The sequence below is a fragment of the Pinus tabuliformis genome, chromosome 9 (genome assembly GCF_031772625.1).
Source record: "Pinus tabuliformis cultivar Carrire ecotype Pingquan chromosome 9, CPIR1, whole genome shotgun sequence".
Classification (NCBI taxonomy): Eukaryota; Viridiplantae; Streptophyta; class Pinopsida; order Pinales; family Pinaceae; genus Pinus; species Pinus tabuliformis.
Genome location: NC_142307.1, coordinates 1,312,716,492 through 1,312,743,672, shown reverse-complemented (window position 1 = coordinate 1,312,743,672; position 27,181 = coordinate 1,312,716,492). Strand labels below are relative to the sequence as shown.

The 27,181-nt window shown below is 38.7% G+C and overlaps 1 protein-coding gene across 1 annotated transcript in view; it reads left to right on the top strand.

The window, feature by feature from the left end:
* Positions 1–25,514, top strand: part of LOC149153363 (transcription factor-like protein) — a 34,199-nt gene extending 8,685 nt beyond the window's left edge. The window contains 8 exon segments of the mRNA XM_089439150.1: positions 22,954–23,358; positions 23,360–23,532; positions 24,531–24,769; positions 24,772–24,876; positions 24,879–25,030; positions 25,032–25,243; positions 25,245–25,360; positions 25,363–25,514. Of these exon segments, the coding sequence (XP_089295276.1) occupies positions 22,954–23,358; positions 23,360–23,532; positions 24,531–24,769; positions 24,772–24,876; positions 24,879–25,030; positions 25,032–25,243; positions 25,245–25,360; positions 25,363–25,499 (1,539 nt within the window). The 3' untranslated portion in view covers positions 25,500–25,514.
* Positions 25,515–27,181: the final 1,667 nt, after the last annotated feature.

Sequence of the window (27,181 nt, the reverse complement as noted above, 5' to 3'; positions counted from 1 at the left end):
ATAGCAAGAACATCAACCTTATGCATCATTTCTTCCATATTGAGGTTTGGCAAAGTGTAGGTGAGGCATTCCTCGTATTGTTACTTTTATCCTTATTGGGAATTTGTTGCTGGCGGTGTGAAATTTAAATTATGGGCAATATCAATGAAAATATCGAAAATTATTGGGAAGCTTAAAAAAATACAAAAATAATAATTTTCTCAATTTTTTATGCTTCTAAAGCAACATCAACATTAAACAAACACATTGATACATAAATATGAAAAGAAAACTGATATATATGATATCAAATGGTACAACATGTATCAATAATGAAATATGATATTTATCCTCAATCATAAGTTTTGATAGTATGATACAAAATTATATCAAAAAAGATTAAATATATTTCATGAGGTGAATCATGTCAATGAAAACAGCAGTTTGCCCTTTGTTTGCTTGATGGAAAATGGTCATAGCATTTTCAACATGTTATTACAACTACTTACAAAAAAAATGTTATTAGAACTGGATTGGTCAACCCTAAAAGCTTGATTGAACCAAAACTGGAAAACATTGGATCAAAAGACTAGTCAATCAGAAAATACATAAAATATTCAAATTTTGAAAAAAAAACCATTTATATTCACGTGCATCGATATGTTTAAACCCTTATACACAAATACACAATGTTTCTCATGTACATAGAAAGTAAGGGTGCCTATAACCAAAATAGCACCAAATGAATCATGGTAGATGGAAACAATATATTTTCTCGTCTTTGTTTGATGGAAAATTGTCACAGTATCCTTAAAATCCAATCCCTTAACTCAATTTAAAAAAATGAGGGTAAATGACCAATAATTTGGTCGTAAGGTAATATTGACAAAAATAGAGCAATAATTTTGAAATTATTGCGATAATTGTTAAATTTTCCTAACCCTAGAACTTGACAAATTATTTCCTTGTGATTTCCTTATTGTTGAAATTAAATACAACTCACAGAATGAATGCACACTCTTGTATTTCTAACTGGTAAATAAAAATTATAGTAGAAGCAAATGAAACCAATTTCACACATGCACACAAATTATTTCTACCTTTCAAATCTGCTTCTCATTAAAATAAGATCAAAGAATATGAGGTCTCCCTTGCTAGGAAATGGCCCGCAGAAAATAAATGCAAGCTACAAGTTACAACAAAAATTCTGATTTTTATTGGGCACCTGTAGAGCCTATATGGCCAACCAGAATGTCTTGGATCAACCCTCCAGACTTGCTGACCTCTCAATCTGTTGCACGAACCTTGTGCAACGCCTGTACATTTCCACTGTCAAAACTATCAAAACTTATGATTGAGGGCAAATATCATAAGTTTTTCATAAGTTTTGTGTGCAATCATAAGATGCTGACCTGCAACTGTCTTCCCCTTTGGTCTTGGCACAATGTTCCACACATCATCCTACACCATGGCATTCCTCCAAACCTGCTGTTCTGTTGCCTCTTCAATGATGCTACTCATTAATGCAATGTAGTTTGGAAAATTCTCTGGAGGCCTTCTCTCACTGAATGTGCTCGTAGTAGCCTGAACATGCTCTTTAGTATCCCTTCAATGTCTGTGTGATCCACTTGCATCTCTTGGCAGAGTTGGAAGGGGCTATTGACTTGTCCTCCACAGCTGAAGTTTGGCTCCCTGAACTGGAAGCTACTCAACACTGTTCATCATTTGTAGCCTCCTACTTCTCATCCTCTGTCACTGGTAGTGGTTGATGAGAATTCCTAGATGCCAAGTTCTCCGTGAACTTCACATATCTACTCACAGCTGTCTTCCTCTGCATTGGAATGAAGATTCTGTAAGCCTTTGAAGTCTTGTTGTTTCCCACAAATATGTGCTTCTCTCCTGAAGGCCCTAGCTTTGACCTCTTGTCCACAGGCACATGAATGTATATTGGACAACCAAAGATCCTCAAATGTTCTATCTCTTGCTTCACCCCAGTGAATGCTTCCTTTGGAATGTTGTCCGCCAATAGCTTGTGAGAACTCTTGCTCTGAATATAAACTGCTGTATTGCATGCCTTTTCCCAAAGAAACATAGGTAGATCCTAGTCATGAATCATAGCCTTGGCAACTTTGATGATGGACTGATTATTTCTCTCTGCCACCCAAATTTGTTGTGGGTTGTAGGAGACTGTGAATTCCCTCTTGACCCTTGCCTTCTTGTAGAAATCCTTGAAGTCATTGGAAGTCTTTTTACCCCCATTTTCTAACCTTGAGACCTTGATATTCTTTCTGTTTGCTTTTCATAAGAGCCTTGAACTCTTGAAATTGACTAAAGACCTCATCCTTGGTCTTCGTGAAGTAGATCCACTCTTCCTAGAGTAATCATCAATGAATGTCATGTAGTGCGGACTGTGGTTCTCCTTGGACTGATGTGACTGACATTGGCCCACTCACATCTGAATGAATGAGATTGAAGATACCCTTGGACCTACTCTTGCTACTTGGAAAAGTAGCCTTCGTATTCTTGCGAAGTGCACACCCTCTACACACACCCTGATGCTCAATACTGAAATCTGAGAGACCAGTGACAATCTCCTTTAGACGCGACAACACCTTGTAGTGTAGTGTCCCATCATCATGTGCCTTAACTCACATAAGTTGTCATTGTCATGTACCAAGGCTTGAACTGGGTTACAATCCAACTTGTATAGCTTACCCTCTTTATCCCCATTGACCACTTTTGTGTTAGGGCTAGATCCCTCTAGATGAATGAGTACTTGCCCTTTTTGAAACATGGTGACGAAACCCTTATCCTCAATAACTGAGACTAAGAGAAAATTCTTCCTCAATCTTGGTACATATAACATGCCTCGAGCTTTAATGAACAACCTAACTCAAGTTGGAAGAAGATTGTTCCCTACCACTTCATTGCATACTTTGCATCATCACCAAGCTCAACATGAATTCTCGAATCTTTCTTTGTTATATTGCTAAACAGCTCCTGTGCTTCGATCATGTGACGAGATGCACCAACGCTCGAGTACTATGCGCTCTTAGTGATAGTGTTGGTGGAAATGCCAGAGACTTGCGAGAAACTCTTTTCAAACTTTGCAACAAACTTATCTAATTGAGTTTTTGCCGATGCTTCTACCTGTTGTTATGTCCATTTTTGTGGCATATGAAACACTTGATCTTGCTCGAGTTTTTCTTTGTCCTCATTTGTGGGGTTGACTCCTCACCGTCACCCTTCTCGCTAGAACCCTTTCCTTTGCCTTTTCTTGCTTGTCTGACAAGGGAGGTTCTCATCTCCACCTTCTTCCCTGTTAGCTTTGGGCTCCTCCCGAGCCTCTTCCTGTTTGTAGTCACCCCAAGGCTCTCAAAATTTGGAAGGTTCTCTTGAGTGCAAATACTGCTGGCAAATGATTCCCAAGGCTTTGAGAAACCATTTATTGCCAATTAACTAGTTCTACATGATCTACCTTCTCCCCAATCGCTGCAAGTTGATCACGTATTTGTGTGATCTTCATGAGGTAGCTGGGAACATTATCAGATTTTGACATATGTACGGATTTGAGCTTGTTCCTAAAAATCATCTTCCTGTTCATGTTATCACTCTAGAATAAATTCACTAAAGCCTTGAACATTTCTATGGTCGACTGCTTCTTAGACAAGCGAGGGATCAAATGATCCTTCATTGCATCCATGATTACTTGTTGGGCTTTGATGTCATTCTCATGAGCTGCTAATTGTTGCAGATCTATCGGTGTAGGAATTACCTTGTCAACAATCTCTGAAAGGTCATTTTCCTTGAAAAGCAAGATGACTGTTGCCTTCTAGGGCACAGAGTTTAAAGCTCCATCTAGCTTTTCTTCAAACCTTAGACTTGCTGTTGCCATTTCTAGATCTAAACAAAAATTGCTTTGTGCTTATTACTTCAAACACCCATAAGAATTTTGCTACTATTTGTAGATTTGCTAGGATCTCCTTGTAGATCTAATAGATCTACTGCAAACTACTAGATCCTTTGCTAGTCAACTTGACTAGCATGGCCTCCCTCTCTCCCTTTGAAGTGTGCTCCATGTGCAAACTACCGTGCTAACTTAAAATCGACCTCCCTCCCAGAGTGTTAGTTGTGATACATGTTAAATTCTCCTAACCTCAGAACTTGACAAATTATTTCATTGTGATTTCCTTGCTACTGAAATTTAATACAACTCATATAATAAAATGCACACACTGGCATTTTTAATTGGTAATTCTTTTTACTGTGGAAGCAAATGAAACTAATTTCGCACATGCACACAAAATATTTTTGTCCTTCAAATATACTTTTGATTTAAATAATATCAAAGCATACAAGGGCTACTTATAGGGAAAATGGCCGATAGAAAATAAACGCAAGCTACAACAAAAACTTTGATTTTTAATGGGCACCTATTTAGCTTGTACAACTCACCAAAATTCCTTGGATCAACTCTCCGGACTTGTTGCCCTCTTGACCTGCTACACGAATCATGTGTGTTGGAAACCTAATCCGCCAAGGGTTATGGTGTGGAATGTGAACAATCATCAGATTCCAAACGACCTTTTGAAATATGAAACCAAGGGTTTAGAAAACACAAATTAATATGTACATCTTTTTGAATAATTGTCAGCCCAGGAGGTAACTCCTCAAATGTAATCGTATTATTCATTCAGGTTGTTCATTGTTATATACAAGAGAGAGTGACTGTTCAGTTCATCTCTCGATGACTCTCCATTTCCTCCATTATTTATTTACACTAATTACAGTTGTTCACCTAATCCCTATGATTAAGTGTCAACATTCCCCCCCTTAATCTGAAGGGATGTTGGTGAGTCCAAGCATCGTTCTAAATCTTTCAAGCTTTTTTCTTCCAAGCACTTTGGTGAAGATGTCTGCAATCTGCTCATTAGTGGAACAATGGCGAAGATGGATTGTTTTGGCCTCAACATGATGCCGAATCAAAGGATATTTTGTATTGATGTGCTTCGTTCGATCATGGAACTTTGGGTTCTTGGCCAACTTTATTGCCGAGGTATTGTCAATCATGAGTGGAGTTGATTGTACTTGTTTTACCTGCAAATCTTCTAGAATTTTCCTGAGCCACACAATTTCTTTTGTTGCCTCAGCTGCTGCCACATATTCTGCCTCTGTTGTGGAATCTGCTGGAACTGATTGTTTGTGTGATCTCTAGGAGATAGCTCCTGATCCAAGACTCATAGCATAACCCGAAGTAGATACCCCAGTTTCTTTGTCTCCATCGAAGTTTGAATCAGAGTATCCAATCAAGCTGAAGTCGCCCACTTGTGTATACTTGATTCCAAAGTCTTGAGTTCCTTTCAAGTACTTTAGAACTCTTTTTGCAACAGACCAATGTCCCTCACAAGGCTTTTGCATAAACCTGGAGAGGATTCCAATAGCAAACGAAATTTCTGGTTTGGTAGTAGTTAGGTAGTTGAGACTTCCTACAAGCTGTCTATACTTTGTTGCATCCTCAAATTCTTTTCCTTCAATGGATGTGAGCTTAAAGTTTTGTTCCATTGGAGTAGTCAGAGGATTGCATTCAGTCATGCCAAACCTGTTCAACAGATCTCCAATGTACTTCTTTTGAGAAAGGAATATGGACTTCGGATGTTGAGTTACTTCAATACCAAGATAGTAATGAACATAGCCCAAATCAGTCATTTCAAAACCTTTCCTCAATTCCTTTTCTATGGATGCAATGTAACTCTCATTGTTCCCTGTCATCAAAAGATCATCTACATATACCACAAGTTATACAATTGTTTTGCCAACCTTCTTGACAAACAAAGTTGCATCACCAAGATCATAATGTTTGAAATTCAGTTTCAGAAGATGCTCAGTTAGTTTTTCATACCAGGCTCGCGGTGCTTGTTTGAGGCCATACAAGGATTTCACAAGTTTGCATACTTTATGTTCATGTCCTTTTACAACAAATCCTTCAGGTTGGGACATAAAAACATTCTCTTTTAGATTTCCATTTAAGAAAGCAATTTTTACATCCATTTGATGGACTTTCCAACCGTTCTAAGCTGCTAGGGCAAAGAGTGTCTGGATGGTAGCCCATTTTGTTGTGGTGGAAAAGTCTCCTCATAATCGACCCCTTCCTTCTGTGCAAAACCTTTTGCCACAACCCTGGCTTTGTGCTTGTCAAGTGAGCCATCAGCTTTATACTTGTTCTTGTAGACCCACTTGCAACCAATTGGTTTGGTTCCCAATGGAGGATCAACCAGCTTCCAAGTGCCATTCTTTATCAAGGCATCATACTCCTTTTGCATTGCTTCTTTCCATTCATCATGAGAAGCAACTTCTTTGAAGGAAGTTGGTTCAAAATCTATAGACTAATTCAATTCACAATCATAAGAATCATCCATGTCAACAGGGGAATCAGAGTCATCTACATCACCTCCATTTTGCTGGGTTGAATTTCTAGTTCCTGTCTTTCCAACCTCATCAAGATGAACACTTTCAAGTGTCTTTGTCAACCACTTTGGGGGACCTTTTTGAGATGGTCTAGGCTGCTCCGTTGATTGAGTTGGGACTGAATCAAGATTGAGTCTCCCAATTCTGTCAATCACATCACTCAAAGTATCATCCGTTGTTGGAGTTTCATGCGGGGGAGAGAGTGCTTCAGAAGAAGATTCCACAGGTTGATCTAGTATAGGAATCCCCCCTTCAAGATGTGGAATCTGATTATCAAATTCTTGAAATGATTTTGCATTTGCGAATCTATCCAAGCGATCAAGTTGCTGCTCAACAACATTGTCAATTTTGGATGATTCAAGAAAGATTACATCTCTAGATACAACAAACTTTTTATTGACTTCATCATAGAGATGATATGCTTTAGAGGTGTTTGCATACCCCAGGAAGATACACTTACGACTTCTTGCACCAAGTTTGTTTCTATGTACCTTTGGTATCAAGGCATAACATGTGGAACCAAAGACCCTGAGATGCTTTATCGAAGGAATGTGCCCATACCACATTTCATAAGGAGTCTTGTTTCTAATAGCATTAGATGGACATCTATTCTTTACATATACAACACATAGAACTGCATCAACGCAAAACATCAATTTTACATTTTTGAAAAACATCATGGAACGCACCATATTTAAGATTGTCCTATTCATTCTTTCAGCGACTCCGTTCTGTTGGGGATTATAAGGCACAATTGTTTGATGTTTGATCCCATTTTGGCAAGATAGTTTTCAAATTCAGTTGAAGTGTATTCTTTTCCATTATCAATGCGAATAGAGCCAATATGAGATTGTGCATCATTTTCAATCCATGTATGAAAGTTCTTGAATGTTTGAAAAGCATCAGATTTGTTCTTCAATAAATAAACCCAACACATTCTGGTGTAGTTATCAATAAATGTCATCATATGTTTATTTCCATTTGCAAAAGGAACAAGCATTGGACCACATAAATCTGAATGAATGAGTTCAAGTTTTCTATGTGCTCTAGAATGTGAATCATGAAAAAACTGTTTGCTATGCTTTCCTAGAATGCAGGCATCACATTGCTTAAGTTTCCTAGGAATTGTAGGCAAACTAGTAACACCATTTTTCTTCAACAAGCGGAGGCTGTCATAGTTCAAGTGTCCAAATCTAGCATGCCATAATAAACTTGATGGAAATGTACCTTCTTCATAATGAGAATTGTATGAGAAATTTTGTGCACGAGCAGAGGTACCCTGCAGCTTGAGAAGCCTTTCTTCTTTTATCCTCGTCATGACAAGTGAGTGGTCTGATGCTTTTCTCACCTCAAGCTTGCCATCAAACATATGAATGGAGTGTCCTTGCTGGCGGATGTGGACCAAGGACAACAAGTTTCTCCTCAGCTGTGGGAGATATAAAACATGATGCAGAAGAAAGTATGGAAGACCAGGCAATTTAACCCTAATTGTACCAAGCCCTGATGGCTTGAGTTTTGATTTGTCTGCAAAGTATACTGCTCCATCAACATTGTCAGTAAATTCTTCAGAAAAATATTTTCTAAAAGCCATGTGGCAAGTTGCTCCTGAATCAAGCAACTAATCGTTTTTCCAAGAAGCAAGCGAAGCATTAAAGAAGTCTTCATTTACTCCAATATTACAGTGTGCCACAACATAGTGAGTGGATTCAGGTGCTTTACCTTTCTCTGTCATTAGTTTTACCTTTGGGTTGGTTTCTTTCATGCTCAATTTTGTCCCAAGGCAACTTGCATGTGGATGCATCATGTGATCCATCTCTTTTGCAGCATATGCAATGCAAATCTGACTTTTCTCCTTGAGAGTGTCTGCCCCCCCTGCCTTTGAAATTTCTTCCTCTTTGTCTTCGACCACCTCTTCCTCTGGAAGAATCTTGAGCAAGATTCTTCTCTCTATGTGCAAGGCACACAACCTCTTCAGAAGACTGAGGAGCTGTCTTCTTCCCAAAAGCTTTCTCTCTTTCAACAAATTTTTTCACAAGGGAGTCAAAGGTAATATCTTTGAGGTTTCCATTTGCTTGCAATGATTCAAGATAATTTGAATAAGTGGGATAAAGTGCCTTGAGAAAAGCTATCAGAGGAATGTCTAGTTCAACATTAGTGACTTTGATATCATGCATAATAGATTTTACTTCTGATGCAAGAGCAAGAGGATCATCATTTTGTAATTCAAGGGTGAACAATTTAATCATGAGTTGAACAACTTCAAGTGCAGAGTGTGAGTCATAGAGTTCCTTCAGTTTTTGTAAGGCTTCGAAAGCATTTGAAAATGACGAAATATGGCGACTCACCTCTTCATTTACTGATGTTGCAATCAATGCATAAGCCTTGTTGTTCTTATTTTCCCAAATGGCGAATTCCTTGTTTGAGGTAGGCTGTTCTGGCTCTTTGTCTCCGTTTCCAAAACACACTCCTTTCCACAACTCATTAAAAATGAGAGTGTGTTTGATTTTCCGCAACCATTCTGGATAGTTCTCCTTCTCGGTGAGAACCACTCCCACAATAGATATCAATGAATGCATTTTTTTAAAAATGTACCCTGTTGCCAATATATAAAAAATGCACTTCTGGTGGTTAAAAATTGCACTCTGATATATTAAAAACAGAGGTATTATTTTGGGGGAGGTGGATAGCGTGGAAGCCAAACAACGTTGTATATATACCAACGTTATATATGGGGAGACAACATTATATATGGAGACAACATGAAAACAACGCTTATAAATATGGAGACAACATGAAAACAACGCTTATAAATATGGAGACAACATGTTATATATGTGGAACAGCATGTTATATATGGAGACAACATGAAAACAACGCTTATAAATATGGAGACAGCATGTTATATATGTGGAACAACGTGGAGCTGCCAGCGTTTAGGAGCCAACGTTTACATACATGAGGGAGCAGCGCATGTAATATATGTGGAACAACGTGGAGCTGCCAACGTTTAGGAGCCAGTGTAACCAAAGCCTGGAGCAGTGTTTATGGAGCGCTTATGTAGAATCCTAGAGCCCCTTAAGCAACATTACAACAATACCCATAAAATAAGACTATTCCATAAACTATGTAAAAGGACGCTTAAGAAGTTACAGCCTTGAGAATCAGAAGAGTCGAGGGCACCACACCCATAAAATCATGACCATTGCCTAAGGGAAGTATTATCAAACTAATCCAAAATTGACCAAAGCAACGGTTGCACAAAAACATGTCTTCCACCCAACAGAGAAATAGTAACTGCTTACTCACAATGCCAGAGGGCTCGCTCCGCTGCATGAGAGGGCTCCATCAATCAAAGTGTGAACCAGAAGAAGTTCAAAGCAAAACTATATATTTTTTTTCATCAGCGTAATATGTAGCTGGGAGAGGTATGGGAGAGCAGCGCATGAAAGTGGAGGAGCCTGGGAGAAACGCATATGATAGTGCACTATTTAGGCCTCTAGAGCATGACAAAGGTGTTAGTTTTGCAAAATAGGTAGAACATAGGCCAGAATAGGCAAAAGGGAGTTACAAAGCAGAGAGGGAAGCCAAAAATGGCGCTGGCTCTGATACCATGTCAGGCGAGGAGGTAACTCCTCAAATGTAATCGTATTATTCATTCAGGTTGTTCATTATTATATACAAGAGGGAGTGACTGTTCAGTTCATCTCTCGATGACTCTCCATTTCCTCTATTATTTATTTACACTAATTACAGTTGTTCACCCAATCCCTATGATTAGGTGCAACAATAATAAGCATCTCACGAGTTTATCTTAATTTTGTCCATTATTTTTTGTGAGTTTAACATGGTATCAGTGTAGACGTATTCCTGCCCTGAAGTCCGAGCCACAGTGTTTGGCCTTACCTAATACTAGTTTTGTGGTCTAGCGATTTTGGGCGTTTCAATTCCAAACCTGTCTCCTTGTTTGTCAGGTTTCTCTCTCTCAGATCAACCATTTTCCTTTGTCGAATTCACGTTGATTTCATATGAAATCCCAACTTTATTCTGAAATCTATAGTATGTTAACCTTGTTGGAGCTTCTATTAGTGTGTCCGGACTTGTCAGTAACAACTCTTCCATTTGCTCATTTCTTAACTTGTCCCTCCGTCGATTCCTTGCCTTTGCAGGATGCCTTCATTGTGGTAACAATGTATTCGTTCTCTGGTTAATGAGCGAATTCATGCAGAATGATTGTAGTGTTAGCTTGACGTTAACGTTTCCCCTAACTCAACAATTTCATCAATTGAATCACCTTCAACAATAAAAAACCCTTGAGGATACAACAATCCAAACTCCATTGGTTTATGATTTTGTACGAGTTCTTATTCGCCAAGGGAAAGGTTATCCCTGCAAGGAGGTTGCATCTATTCTCCCCTCTTAGATCTTTTGCAAATGCATATCAAAGCTCTCAACCTGATCTATTGTTAGGATTCCTACAGATATTGAATTCACCGAAGAATCCTACTGCTGTAACCCTAAATTGAATGGGCCTCTGTAGTGGAATCTTTTCTTTTCTATTGTGAGCTTAACTCATACCTAAAAACTCCAGTTTGAGTGTGCGTACAAGAATATCGAGGGGAATGGTTTGTGCGTATAAAGAATACCAAACATGTATCCTCATGCGTAATGACGAGCATACTATATAGTATGGTGTATATATATGGTATACTTGCCCATACAACTTGCAACAACATCCGAACCCTTGCCTGCCATGCTTGAGACCTGATTGCCAGAGTTGTTGATGATGTCAAAAAACAAATTTGTCTAGCTTGTGTCTAAATCTAACATTTGGTAGATTGAGCTGGTGTTGTGGTGAGTCTAGGTGTGGTATTGCATTCCCTTCACACCATATGCTGAATTGCGTTCACTTGACCGGGATTAGTAAAGTGTGTGCCTCGACTACCACAAAATAAAGACTAACAAGCCACTCGGAGAGCCCTCAAATACTTCATACAAGTGAGCATCCACAAGTAACACATGTTTTCCTTATGCAATCCTTTTTACGCTTGGTAGAATTTGGCATAAAAAAATATGTGATTTGATGGTTGTGGAATCTTCTGTCACTGTATTTGCGCTGACAAAAATACTTACAACCATGCTTCTTATCAATTGCTAAGTTTTAACTCTTAACAAATTGTTTGACATATGCATCATGTGAATGGGAAAAGTTGAACATCATCAATACACACATTGCAAGCTTTGAAGTTCTCATAATAAAAATTTAGTGCACTGGATTCTAAGCAGAGCATTGGAGTTACTATTACCACCCATTCAGTTGTTTAGGCTGCTCACATCAAGTGTTAGGGCAACAATGTTGGTGTGGAGACTTGAACGTGTGAAGCTAGGGCGAGAGACATTGTCCCATCCCCACAAATTTTGACAGTGTAAAGGATTTTGCCCAAGCCACTCTTATTAATTTCCATTTCTCTCCAGCGTATGAAAAGCAGAGTTGCTTCAGTACTCTTTTCTTGTAAGTAAATCTTCTGTTGTTTGAAAAATGGCTAAAGTTGGTGATGTATTAGAGTTATTGAATACCCTAATACATTCCATTGTTGATTTCCATTTCTCTCTAACATTCGAACATGTTTGCAAAATGCACAAGAAAAGATTGAATTTTTGCAGCTTGAGTCACAACTATAATAGATGAGTTATGACAGAGGAGTTATCATTCTGAACTAATTTTTTGTTTAGAACAACTCCCTTTTTTACTCTGAAGTTGACTCCCATCAGCATCCAAAAATTGATCAAATCAATGGACATTGAGGTTGATTCACATCAAGTGCCCATTTCAGGAGCAGTTTCAAATGAACATGCAGAAGTTCAACTTGCTCTTCCTAAGCGTATCATCAGACCTTGGGAAGAAGTTGTCAACAACAGGAACAAAACCATTTTTGGATATACAAGGATGCATCCTTTTATATTCTAGACTATTCTAAACCCATCAAGTTTCAAAGTGCCGGGTTTAGTAAGAATTGTTCATCTTCACCTATTCCACATCCTGCTCCTCTTCCATAACCATAGTGTTATGAAACCAGCTCAAGAAAAGATAGAAAAGATAGATCACTTGGTAAGTCTGTCAACTACCACCATGATGACACTCTTTGCCTCAGACTTGGGTAAACCTGTGATAAAATCCATTGAAACCTCCTCCCAACGTTGGCTTGGAATGGATAAAGGTTGTAATAGACCCGGTGTCTTAATTGTTTCAACTTTATTTTGTTGGCAAACCAAACATTCCGCCACAAACTTTTGAATATCTGATTTAAGGCCATCCCAAAAAAATTCCTTCTTAACCCTGTGGTAAGTTTTTAAAAATCCTGAGTGCCCTCCTAAGGGAGAAGTGTGCAATTCCATAAGAATCTTTTGTTTTAGCTGAGAATTCTTACAGAGGTATAAGTGATCTTTGTACCATAACGAATCATTTTGCCAGCTAAATGTATCAGACGTACTGGAATCTTGTTGTAACTTTCGAATAAGTGCCCACACTTCTTTGTCATTCTTCCATTCCTCCCTTGCTTCGTTTATCCAATCTGGTTGGATAATAGAAATGGCGCACAACAATGCTTCCACATCCTCATCCTTTCTTGAGAGTGCATCTGCCACCACATTTTGCTTCCCTTTTTTGTAGATGATTTCAAAGTCATAACCCAACATCTTTGTGACCCACTCTTGTTTCTCTTAAGAGGATAATCTTTGTTCTAAAAAGTATTTAAGGCTATCATGATCCATTTTTACCTTGAAGTGTCTTCCCATTAGGTAGGGTCACCACTTTTTAAGTGCATGGAGTATTGCCAGCATTTCCTTCTCATAAATAGCTTTGCTTAAAAACTTTCCCTTGATTGGACGACTTTCAAAAGCAATGGGTCTTTCATCTTGCATTAGAACAGCGCCAATTCCATTTCCTGAAGCATCACATTCCACAATAAAGGTTTTTGTGAAGTCCGGTGTAGCTAAGACCAGTGCTTGGCACATTGCCTCTTTAAGATGTTCAAAGGCCTTTGTTGCTTCCAGAGTCCATGAAAATGCATCTTTCTTTAATAATGTTGTTAGAGGTGCTGCTATTCTCCCATAATTCTTAACAAACTTGCGATAATACCCTGTCAAATCGAGAAATCCTCGCAGATGCTTTATAAATGTGGGGATTTTCCATTCCTTAATGGCTTTAATTTTGCTAGGGTCTACCTTAACTCCTTCATGAGATATAATATGACCCAGATATTCCACCTCCTGGACTCCAAAGAAACATTTGGATCTTTTTGCATATAATTGTTTCTCCTCCAATATTTGTAGCACCCTGTCAACATGTTCAACATGATCCTTCCGAGACTTGCTGTAGATTAGTATATCATCAAAAAATACTAACACAAATTTTCTAAGGAATGGTTTGAGAATTGAATTCATCAAACCTTGAAATGTTGAAGGTGCATTGGTAAGGCCAAAAGGCATGACCAAAAATTCATAATCACCCTCATGAGTTCTAAATGCTGTTTTCGGAATGTCTTCAGTGTTCATTCTGATTTGATGATATCCTGAACGAAGATCCAACTTGGTGAAGTAAATTGATCCATGCAATTCATCCAGTAATTCATCAATGACAAGAATGGGGAACTTATCTTTAATAGTGAGCCTGTTGAGCTCCTTATAATCCGGACACATGCACCATGATCCATCCTTATTGTGCACCAATACTACTGGAGCAGAGAAAGAACTTTGACTCGGTTGAATTATACCAGCCTCTAGCATTTCTGCAACCATACGTTCAATTTCACTCTTTTGGACATAGGGATATCTGTACGGCCTGATGTTTGGAGGAACACTTCCTGGAATCAGATGAATAGCATGATCATGATCACACATAGGTGGGAGACCTTTGGGAGTCTCAAATACCTTGGAATGATTGTCCAGGACTTTTTGGAGATCTGGAGAAATAGATGATTCCGATGTGGAAACATCTAGCAAACATAATTGTGCAATTACACCTCTTTGCTCCTTTTTTAGAAGCTTTGTCATACCCTTAGAGCTAATTATCTTTCCTGGTTTCCCTGCAATGCCCCTTAATTCAACTTCCTTTCCTTCCGTAGAAAATTTGATGAAAAGTTCTTGAAAATTAAAAGCTATTGTACCCAAGGATTGTAGCCATTGGACTCCTAGTACAACATCAACACCTCCCATTGGAATGGAAAGCATTGGGCTAGTCAATACATATTCTCCCATGGATAACTTGATATTATGACACTTTCCAGAGCAATTTATTGTTCCTCCATTTGCAATCATCACTTGACACTCTGGTGCTGGATATCTGAAGCAATTTAATTCTTTTGCTACCTTACAATGAAAAAAATTGTGGGTGCTTCCTGAATCAATCAACACTATTACCTTTTTCTTCTTGATTTTTCCTTCTATCTTGATGGTTTGAGGAGTGGTAATTCCCGCCAATGCATTACAAGATATAGTTGGATTTATTTGTTCTTCATCTAGGCTTTGTTCCTGGAGTATATCCTCTTTTTTTGACCTTTCTTGCTCTTTTTCTTCTTCCTCTTGACAATCTATGTAGAATAATTTCTTCTCAGCACACTTATGACCTTTAGTGTATTTGCTATCACAACTGTAACAAAGCCCTTTTGCTCTTTTTTCTTCCAATTGTTGTGGTGTCAACCTTATAGGTTGTGGAAGACTAGGGGCAACAACACTTCCGTCTTTATAGTTGTGAGTTGTATGCTTCATGGTTGTCATAATTTTGCTTTCCATTTTTCTTGCTAACTTGAATGCCTTCTCTAATGAATCAGGTTCCCAAAGGCGAACATCATGTTGAATATTATCCTTTAAAGACCCTATGAACACATCAATCCTATGCTTCTCTGGAATATCTTTTACCCTTATGTTCAATTTTTGGAACTCCTCAATGTGCTCCATTATTGAACCCTTTTGTTTGAGACTTATCAATTGGCTAAAAAAAGTGTTGCTTTTTGTATCCTCATAATGTGCTATCAATTCTTCCGTAAAAATTGCTCAAGTGATAAATTGTTTACGAGAGCAAAGCCATTGATACCATACAAACTGATTTGGCTCCAAATATAAAGTTGCCATACGTACCTTTTGTGTGTTTTGCACATTATTGAGATCGAAGAATTGCTCCATCTGTAATATCCATGTGGGGGGATCCTTGCCATCAAACTTCCTCATATCGATTTTTGGAATATGGTGAGTCTTCGATCCAACATTAGAGTCTATGGAATCATGATTAACATTTCTTTTGTTCTCATCATGAGTTTCCTTTAGTACCCTTTCACCATTAGTGACCATTTCTTGTAGCAACTTATTCATATTTATCTTCAATTCTTCCATCTTATCACCTATGCCATCAATTTTAGCGTCCATGCCATTCACCTTAGCTTCCATGCCATCCATCTTAGCTTCTACGCCTTTCTTTAAACAATCCATCTTAGCTTCTACACCTTTCTTTAAACCATCCATCTTAGCTTCTACATCTTTCCTTAAACCATCCATCTTAGATTCTGTTGCTTTTTGTGCAAGTGACACTTGTTGCACTTGTTCTTGTAATTTTGATATAACATATATCATTTCTTCTTCTTCTTCATGAGTCATGCTAGAGCTTTCAAGTTCCTTACTAGGTGTTTGCATTTTCTTTCCTCGGGGCATCAGTTACCGATAATAATGCTCTACTAGCCCTTTGAATTCCTTCAAAATAAAATTTTTAAACCACTCTTAAGCAAAAAATTTAAAAGAATCTACACACCTTTTTTTCACTTTGTAGGAGCTCGATATTGCCTCTGATGTATCTCTGTATTTTCAAATCATCCAGTTCTGAAATTGCAACTTGTGGTAGCCCTTTGTGTCCTCTTTCCAATGCCACCAGTCTGATCCAATTTGGATTCTCCAAGGAAGAGTTATGTGAAATCTCCCACAGTGACCTGATTATAGACTAGTTCAGTAGAGCGAACTTGTACGACGTGCCACGAGTCACTGTTTCGTCCTTTGGCTATGAAAAATATATACAAGAAACTACAATCCGTCCTCTTTCTACACCTTTTTACTAAATTTCAATCCAATGCTCAGGGAAAAGTTATGATGATTTTCCCCAGGTCACCTTTTTGGAATGTAATTCAGGAGTCTGCAAAAAGACCAACTTCCTCAGATCATATCTCCGCAAATATAGCGCAAAAAGCTCTGAAATTCGGACCCGAGATTCAGCGCGATGTCTTCTCAAATGGGTTTTTTTTAGCTTCTGAAACATTGCAGAAAAAAAGTTATAGCGAAAATTCTACGATGAGCTGTTTGGAGCAGCGAAACCCTAGAATCCAAAGCTCTGATACCAAATGTTATGAAACCAGTTCAAGAAAAGATAGATCAACGCCTTAGAATTCAGCCTCTTCGAGGGGGCAACCTCCTTTACATTACATAAATGAACAATTCTTGGATGATTCAAATGACAAAACCTCCTTTCTATATATAAGAGTCGAAGGAGTCACATATAACCCAGCCGACCTAACAATAATAATATAAAGCCACAAAAATAACAATAGAGGGATTCTATGGGGCACAATAATAACAATATGGGGGCAATAGGGGCACAACAATATTAATAAGGGGTATAACTACAATAGTAATGGGGTAATCACTAGTATTATAGGGACCCAACACACGGGTTTGTAGATGCTAACATTATGACAAAGTTGGCCATGTTAAAGATCAGTGTTTTGATTTTCTTCGTGTGAGCATTGTGATAAACATACTGATCATGCAAATAGATGTTCCAAAAACAAGCCTCTTACAAAAAAAAGGATTCACCTTGAATGGATCGCTTCTTGGCAATGGGCTTCAATGACCAAGAAGATATTTCATTTATGCCACAAAATTTGTTCCCAAGTATTGACATGTCTTGCAGCTGAGATTTCTTTATTTTCTCACCTTGTATCTGACAAGGGGGAATTGATGGTCAGTTACTAGATTTGAAGCCAAATTGAGTGAGCCTGAGCCACACCCTGAGCCTAGAGCTTAAATCAGCCATACCCAGATCTAGAGTTGTAGTGAGAGACAGAGTAATGCTCCATGTCTTGAGTCTTTTTAATGGCATCTTGAAGGGTTGCGGGATTGAATGCCTTGACCCAATCATGTAGGGATTCCTTCTGCGGCGGCTCACCTTTTGGACTGCTAGGCTCGACATTAGGAGCGGGTTCTTTATCATTTGAAGTGGGTTCTTCTCCATCCTCGTCATCAGAGACCACTTCGATGTAGTGAATCTTTCCCTTGCCTAAGCAATGATGTCCTGGTTCCCATGGTTCCTTGCAATTGAAGCATAGCTTCTTCTGCCTTAGTTCGCTTCGAGTTTCCTCATCCAACCTGTCTCTTCTGGGCCAATCTCTTTGAAAGGGTTTCTTCTCCTTATCTTTTTGAGGGATGGGAGGCTTGGACAGAGCCTTAGCTTTAGTTGCCGCATTTCCCATGTCTCGAGTCTTCTTGATGGCATCTTGAAGGGTTGCGGGATTGAATGCCTTGACCCAACCTTGTAGGGGCTTGGCTAATGCCTCTATAAAGAGCATGACTAATCGTTCTTCCAATATGTCTGTCACCATGACTGCAATTCGTTCAAATTTTGCAATAAATTCTTTGTGCAATCCGGTTTGTTTGAGTTGTGCCAATTCTCTGAAGTGTATGTTTGGGTTCTTCTGATCAAATCTATCTATCAACCTCTGTGTAAAGTCTACATAAGAAGTGATGTTTGCATGTCCCAAAGTGACCAGTCCATGATACCACCAATCATGTGCATCTCCTTCTAGGTGTAGTGCCACGAATTGGATGGTGTCCACTTCTAACATAGGGTTAAGTCTGAAGTAGGTGTCCAATTTTTGCACCCAAGCCCTTGCTGAACATTTAGATGATCCATCAAATGAGGGGAGAGAAAGTTTACTTACCTTGCACATTAGATCAAAATTTCGTTGCTCCCTGGGTCTATTCTGGAATCTGATATTGCTATACTCCCGAAAAGTTAGGCCGCTCAAGTGTTTTCTTCCAATGTTGCATACTCCCGAAAATAGTCATCAAAGAGTCTATTGGCTTTGCTTTGGCTTTTGGGACTGTCGTTGCTTGATATTTATAAATTGAGGAAGTAATGGTCTTGAATACCTGTTGCTGGTTGCCCTGACATTAGTGCGTATAGGAGGACCAAGATTATGGTTACTGCTACCTTCAGTGGTGGTCCTGTTGTTGCCAACAATGTTTTGGTTACCTAGGAGTTGAGCCATTAGTTGATTGAATTGTTGTTGTCCTTGAGCTAATACCCGAGCTATCTCCTGCTGGCCTTGAATCAATTGTTGTCCTTATTTCTTTCCTTGCATTGATATATTTGTCATTTGCTGCTGCCCCTGGAGTATTGCATATAAAAAGATTCCAGGATCTTGTTATCCTCGCCCTTCTCTTTCCTCCATGGTTTAACACTATGTGTTCCTTTTCTTTCTTATTGTGACATTGTTAGTGTTTGTTGGAAGCATACAAGGCTCATGAACTCACAAGCTGGCAAGATGCTTGTGCTCTGATACCACTGTAACGTACTAGGGCAATTTTATCCTGTAGCAATAGTTTTTCTTCTCTAGGGTATCTAATCAAATCAATTACTATTTCTTGAACAAATAAGGTTTTTTATTTGACAGTTTTCATTCCTATTCACAAGGTACACTCTAGTGCAATTATACACTTTAACATCCACAATTCGCAATATAGCACAATATTACAGATCAACCAACGATATTCGATAAATCAACCAGTCCAATATAAATTCTTAAGTTTGAAATTCAACAGGAGAATGTGACCAATATAATCCACAACCACACCTAATGAAATCAATAAATACATCAATGATTTGACTTGATACTTCAAAAAATTTCGGTTTTGTTCCATCACATGATCTTCACACTCCTCCTGTAAACTAAATTAGGGTAACTCTAGGTTGTTTATCAGCTTGATTGAACACTTCAAGCCCTAACTTCACCTTCTATGAGGGCCCACACTTTATTCCATCTCTCTTCATGTTAGGCACCTTCGCTCCTTCAGAAAACCACAGTCTAGTGCCTCCTCTCGAGGTGCTTAGGGTGACTCGGCCCTACAGGATGTCGAATAGGATGCTTTTGTGAAAGGTTGTTTATCAACTTGACTCCTCCTGTAAACTAAATTAGGGTAACTCCATGTTGTTTATCAGCTTGACTGAACACTTCAAGCCCTTACTTCACCTTCTATGAGGGCTCCACCACACTTTATTCCATCTCTCTTCGTCTTAGGCACCTTCGCTCCTTCAGAAAACCACAGTCTAGTGCCTCTCGAGGTGCTTAGGGTGACTCGGCCCTACAGGATGTCGAATAGGATGCTTTTGTGAAAGGTTTCTAATCCTTGCAAATGGTTCTGGCTCATCCTTAGAGACTGCGTTCAGCTTGATCCAACTTGTTTTCCCTCACAACACCTTGATTTGATCCAACGTCACTCACATGACCCTTTTCGTCCTTCTCCAAGGCCTAAGCCAGGCTGCTACAAATTTCATTGTTTTAGCTAAGTGAGTTTCTGTGTCCAAAATAGGGGAACAAGATAGGAGAACTTCACTGCCTCCAGGTGATTGTCCTGTGCTAGAACAAAGAATTAAACTGAATTTCGCTGCCATTCTAGATTGGTATTCTTGTGCAAAACAAGGATCAAGAATCAACAAAATTTTGCTGCCTTCTAGGTAGTCTTTTTGTGCCAGAACAGAAAGAAAATATAGAATGGTGTCAACGAGAGTGGGATCTTTCACCACCGAAATGACAAGAAAAAGGCTATTAAAACCCTTGGAGCTAATGCTCAAGAAACAAATGAACTAATCCACAATGATGATGCCTCATTTGATCTCAATCCTCTTCTATTTATAGTTTTCCATGGGCTCCAACAATGTGAGGACTTGTGTGTGCAACCCCTAATTTTGCCCTAGCTGACCCAATTTTTACCCAACGTTGCCCCAATATAGGAAAAATTGGGTTTTTGCCCCTTTAACAAGACTATGGCCTACAAGCTTGGATAGGCTATTACGTCCTCCATAAGCCCTCAATTTGGAGAGTACATTACACATCTTTGGTTAATCCATCAATGTATAAACAATTGATAGTTTCCCTTATGCATTTGGTAAAGGCCAATCCTGATATTAGTTTTGTAATAAACACATTGAGCTATTCTATGGTTGAGTTGAGGCAGTGTTATCTGAACTAGACCGAAATAGGTGGAATTGGCCGGTCCGGCCATTTTTGGCTCAAAACCGGTCCGAACCTGGCCTCCGAATTGGAATAGGCTGGTTTGGTAACGAACCGGCCTACTTCACCGAATCGGCCAGTTCAAGACGGTTCCATGCAGTTTGTACCTATGCAGACCAACATTAAAAAAATGCCTTTTTTATTTTTTTGTTTTTTCAGTTGGTTGGCCCACTTCTAATTCTCCCCTAGGCTAGCCTAATATTCAAGCCTATGGCCCTCAACCTAATAATCAAGCCTACGGCCCTAGTATTGACGTGCAATTCATGGCAATGTTAAATTCTTAAAGTAAAAGTGACATTCTCATAGACAATGTTAATGCCTAAATGGTTATATTGATGACGAAAACCACAATATAGACAATGATTTTGATGATATGTAGGCGTTTGTTGTAACATGATTTTTTTTTGGATGCTAGAGGCCATCTAGACTCTAGAGCCTATTTGTTGATGTGTTTTCGTTCAAAAATGGATTGCACTCATGCTATTTTGGGTATGTGCAACCTTTACATGCTTTGTAAATGAGAACTTTTGCATATTTGTGTATACATGGTTTGGATTCATATGAATATATATGTTTTTCTTTAAAATATGAATATTTTGTGTTTTTGGTAATAAAATATATATAATATATATTTTTTTTTTTAAAATTTTTTTCGTCCCTGTTTTTACCAATTTCAACTGGTTCATGGTCCACAAGGTTTTTCAGTTCGATCACCGGTTCGGTTTTGATAACATTGAGCTGAGTAGATTCGCCAGGTTGCTGCAAAGCATGTTCTCCATCACTTAAGGCAGAATCCATCAGCCTGAGCCTTGAGGTGTAGTTGCCTTCATGTATTTGGTAAATGCCAGACCCGATATTAGTTTTGTAGTCAATGCATTGAGCTAGTATATGGTTGAAGTTGGAAGTATGTAGATTCACTGGGTTGCTGCAAAGCATGTGCTCTGTTACTTGAAGGGCACAATCCATCATGGTCTGAGGTACGGAGGAGGTGGTGATTTGATGTTGCATGGTTTTGTGGATTTTAATCGGGCTGGAGATGTAGGTGGCATGAAGAGTACTTTAGGGATATGTCACAAGGTTCACTGAATTTTAACCTTGAGGTTTGCAATTTGATGAACCTAAAAGTATTTTTCAGGTTCAGTGAACTTCATCGAACCTTGTGGCCATTGACCAAGTCCATAGCTCAACCTTATAACCTCATGTCACAGCTTAAGCCTTGCAGTTTCCATGTCCATGATAGTATTTTTTATGTTTATTGATGTTGATTCCTTTCTATTTTGTGCTATATTTTATTAAAGTTTATAAAATATATATATATATATATATATATATGAACTTCATTCAAACCTCATAAAAAAATTCAAACTTGAACCAAAGCTAATCATTTCCTAACCTGAACTCGAACCTGAACCATGCGACTTTGCTTGAGGGTTTGGTTTCAGTTTGGGTTCAGGTATGATATCCTGGTTCAGCAGGAAGCATGCAACAGGAAGACTTAGTTCAGCAGAGGCATAGTATATGCAGCCAGTTCTGCTAGTTGTGAGGCAATCTTGCTTTGCAAGTTGATTGCAGAATTGACTGATTTAATGTTGGAGCCTATAGTGCTTTACTGTGATAATCAGAGTTACATCAGGCTCTCAGAGAATCCAGTGTTTCGTGATTATTTCAAGCATATTGATATCTGGTACCATTTTATCAGGGATAGAGTTCAGACCGATAAGTATATTCCTTCAAATTCACAGGTTGATTACATTTTGATAAAAAACGGGGAGGCTTGGACTGGTTGCACTACAGTTGCTCCGAAATTTCCTTGTAGCATACCTGTGGCAGCCTCTAGCAGCAACATACTTGTTGGAGTCTGTAGTAGAAGCTGAAGGATGCAGCAGTGTTTAAGGATACGACAATGAAAGCAAATGCACACATGTGCCATCCATAGATAGATCGTAGAGTTGTTATTTCTGACTGCAGCTCAGTTCAATTCACTTTTAAAGTTAGATCTTCAGTTCAGTTCAGTTCTAAATTTAAAATCACATGCAGATCAGATCAGTTTGAAATAATTTTGGTTTTATTTTAGCTTGTGCCTACATTTATGGGATGCTTGTCTCTCTCTCTCACCTCTCACACAGATTTTATTTTAGCCTGTTCCTACATTTATGATTTAGATATTCATTGTCTCTTTCTACAGGAAGATACCTATGAGCTAAATGATGTGGATAGCAATCAAGAAGATAGCAAACCAGGCCCTGCTGGGGAAGACTATTCACATGTGTCTACATCTGCTAAACCTAAGAACAAGAAAAAGAAAAACAAGAAAAATAAAGCAAAGATATCTAGCTTTGAGCCAAAAAAGGATACATCTGCTGACCTGCTCTTGGAGAGATTAAATGTCACAGGGACTGAATGTACTTCCGATCACGACCCTTTGGATGCCCATTCAGGAAAAACAGCACCACTTACAAACAGTGGGATGGGAGGCAAGTATATTTCAGCAAAATGTACATCCGAAATATTATCAGTAGATCCAAAATTCTTAAGAGCAGAAGATGAGCTTAAACGGATTTTTGGTTCCAAAGTAATTAATGCACGTGAGAAATAGCAGTAACAGTGAGAATCAGAGGAGGAAGCAGGGATTAAGGCGTGGACCACGCAACTTCCATACTAGAAGGACAATTCTTGTTGTTCCTTTAGACTACTGGCCACGCTGGGATGGAAGCTTGTCCATGGAACTTGTAGAAACTAAAGAGGGATTGCATTTTTTCAGGTAACAGACTTTCCTTGCAAAAATAATCTGAATTGTGCGTGAGAAGGTCCATTGGCAGGTTCTGAATTCCTATCTTACTGAGAAGCTAAGATTATATTTTTATTGTGTATTTGAATTTTGAAACATTGATTTACAAAACAACTTAAAACTAAATTGATCTTCAATGGTGGTACACAGTGGCATTGACAACCATAACTTGCCTGGATTTAGGAAATTTGAGTTTTTATATGTGTGCAATTTGTTTACAAGAGACATCACCAAACTTTGTCACCTTCCATATAACAGACTGTTATCAATCATCTCATTCCCGAGGGAGGTGATAGTGGGTTGATCATGTCTACTAGTATTGAAACAATCTGAAAAATAGATGAGGTTCGAGGACTTCTGAATGATATATTTTCTGTTGTGAGTTTTAGAGGAATAATCGGGTTATTCCTGACATAATTGTAAGTACACATTGTGATTTAAGTACTTCAAGTTCTTTAGTGTGCTTTAGAACAAACTGTATGTTCTGAATGCACTATTTTAGGCTGCATGTTACTGATATTCCCGCACTTTGTTTCTGCAACAATCTGTCATTTGCAATATCCGAGTCCTAAGAATTCTACTTATTGGCACTCTTGTGTTTATTTTTGGGATATAGTTTGGTTTGTAACAAGCATAGACCGTGTAAAGTGTGCATTCAGCACCTACCAAAACTGCCATACCTATAATCAGCTATCCATTGAACTGTTCATTTATTCATCTCAGTTATGTTTCATAGCTATATCTGTGATGGGCATGTGGTTGTGCATGCATGTCTTTCATATATATGCTATTCTAGGTAGATATGCTTGTTTTTTTATAACTATTATGATTATTGTGGATTCGAGGAATGTTTTATTTTGTAAAACTATGCTTTTTCCCTTTTAATTTTAATGTTAGATTTTCTCTGTTCAATCATATTTTTTTTTTTTTTTGTATACTCCTATCTTTTGACATTAATATTTTCATTGGTCAGGTACACACATTTCATCCTCATATTTGGAGGCACTAAAGAAGTTTGAAGAAGCAAAGAACATGTATGATCTAAATGGTATTGCCTTTGTATTGGCTCAACATCCCTACCATGTGGAATCACTTTTGGCTCTTGCAAGAGCATTCAAGTATGCTGGAGATCACCAGAGGTCTGTTGACGCAATTGATAAATGTTTATATGCCTTGGAATGTGCATGGCATCCATTATTTAACCCAGTGCGTGGAACTGTAGACTGGACTATAGATGTGATGCCAATAAGCCATTATTTTTAGCTCTTCGTCGACATATGCAAAACTTGGACCGGAGAGGTTGTTGTCGGTCTGCTCTTGAAGTTGTAAAATGTTACTTTCATTGGATTCTGATGATCCTGTTGGGGCCCTTTTCTGCATTGACTATTTTTCTCTAAGGACACAGCAGTATGAATGGCTAGAGTTGTTTGCTGATCAATATGGAAGTGACAACTCACTTTTTCTTCTTCCAAATTTTTTCATTTTCTCTGGCAATTGCACGCTTCTACCTTGAGCGTGACGCACCAATAAAGCAAACTCCTCCAACAGACACTGTATCATCCAGTGAAACTCCTCAAACAGACACTGTATCATCCAGTGAGCTTCTGAAGCAGGCACTCATGCTTCACCCGCTAGCCTTGAAGAAAATAGTTGACAGGGCACCTTTAAAGGATGCAGCATGGAAACAAATTAAAGCATCGTCATTTTGCATATGCTGAAGCAGGAAGTCCCTCACTTGAACATCTGATACAAATATATGTCGAAAGAATTTACTTAATTTGGAGGTTACCAGAATTGCAGAAATGGTGATAGATGCTGCATTGCAAGTTATTCAAATAGTGAACCAGGATGAAGGTGAAGCCAAAGATTGGGCTTGTGTGAGGAAGGAAGCCTTTCAGTCCGATAAGAATGAGTATGTGTGCTATTTATTTCGACATTTTTAATGCATGTTTCCAAATAGAAGACTTCTAGAAGGTGTGGTCAGGGCATTGTTAAGTGTAGATTTGGATTGCAGCCCATGTTGAGCTTTGAGCCGTGGAGTTTTGAGACTCTCTTTAACTAGTGTTACAATGTACTTCTTGTTCTTAAAATAACTTGTTTGTATGAACATGCTTTTTTTACCACTAACCATTAGATAAGAAATACAAGGGAAAGAATGCTAGACATTGTATTCGAGGTGCATGAATGAAATATTGACTGTAAGGTATCCTAGTTTTTGTTATATCAGTAAGCTTCATCTATATTGGGTTTTGCTGGGTTGACATTCGGCAGTGCTATAAAATCTGTGAATTTTCTGTACAGTATGGATACAGTATAGTCAACATATTTTTCAGTCTTTGATAATATAGGTCATGTCCTTGATGCCGGTTGACTCATAGACCCAAAAAAAATCTCTCAAAATCCTGGTAACGTTAAATCAAATCTTAAAATGACTATAAATATAAACTACATTGCTAAATTTCAAGGATTGAATTAGTTTCTGATTTATTGCATGTTCATGAGGTGGAAATCTTCTAAAAGTTGGAATAAAATCAGTGCTTTCTATCTATGAGATGTATACTTCTGTATTGGAATCGTGTTACCCATCATTTGGTGGGTAACTTTGTTGGGAATTTGAAGAAATTTTGACTTCAAATGACTGTGAGAAGTGTGTCAGCTGTCATCTGACACTTACCTTGAATTACCTATAGCAACGATGGTATGCTGCTACAGGATTATTTTGAAGGATTATTTCCTCAGAATGTTGCATGGCCTAGAAATCCTGATCCTTCTGGATCTGGCAGGGCTACTTTAGGTGTTAGTGTGGATGGTGATAAAAATGACAGGATACAAGTCCAAGTCACAGGTTTCATTGCAAATGAAGCTTCACTACTCTGAAATTTATACCAAATTTGAGAGACTGTGCCATACCCTGAGCAGAACTTGAAGTTGCTAAAGCTTCTCGCTGCCTTTTAAGATACATTCTAGTGTGGGCTAATTACAGTGTTGACATAATTTCCAAACCTGTGTTGAAGGAGCGCTGCCACAGAAACCTCCATACCCTGGACCTATAGCAATAATGATCGGAACCTTTGGTGCTCAGGGAGAAAGGGAAACTCTTCACACGATTTTGGGAGGCTGCTCCAGTGGATGGGTGAGCTGGAGTTCTATTTGTTCGAGTCTGAGGTTATCAGAGGAGTTTTCACAGAGTTCACAGGCTGTTTTGTTCCTGCACCCCACATTTATTTGCTCATCAGTTCACAGGAAGGTCACAGACCCGTGTTAGTATTGTGGTTGAATACTGTGCATTCAGCAGAGTGTAAACGTGAAGGTATGTTGCAGGAAATGCCTACGTAGCTGCTGTACCTTTTTTTTGTTCAGAGGAATCAGCAGCTGGGCTGGTCTCATACTCGCATGACAGGGGTTGATTCCAACTACTACCACTATAACCTCTAGGTGCCTACGTATGCCCCTTCTGCAGGCACTGGTGAATCGGGGATTTGAACCTCGAACTCCTTGCACATAACACTTCATTTTCATGGCCATTGCCAATTGAGTTGCCCCTAGGGGGCTTCTAGCTGCCTTACCATCACCTGAAATGCCCTGAAACATTGAAATGGCCCTGAAACGGTCCAAAACGTCACTG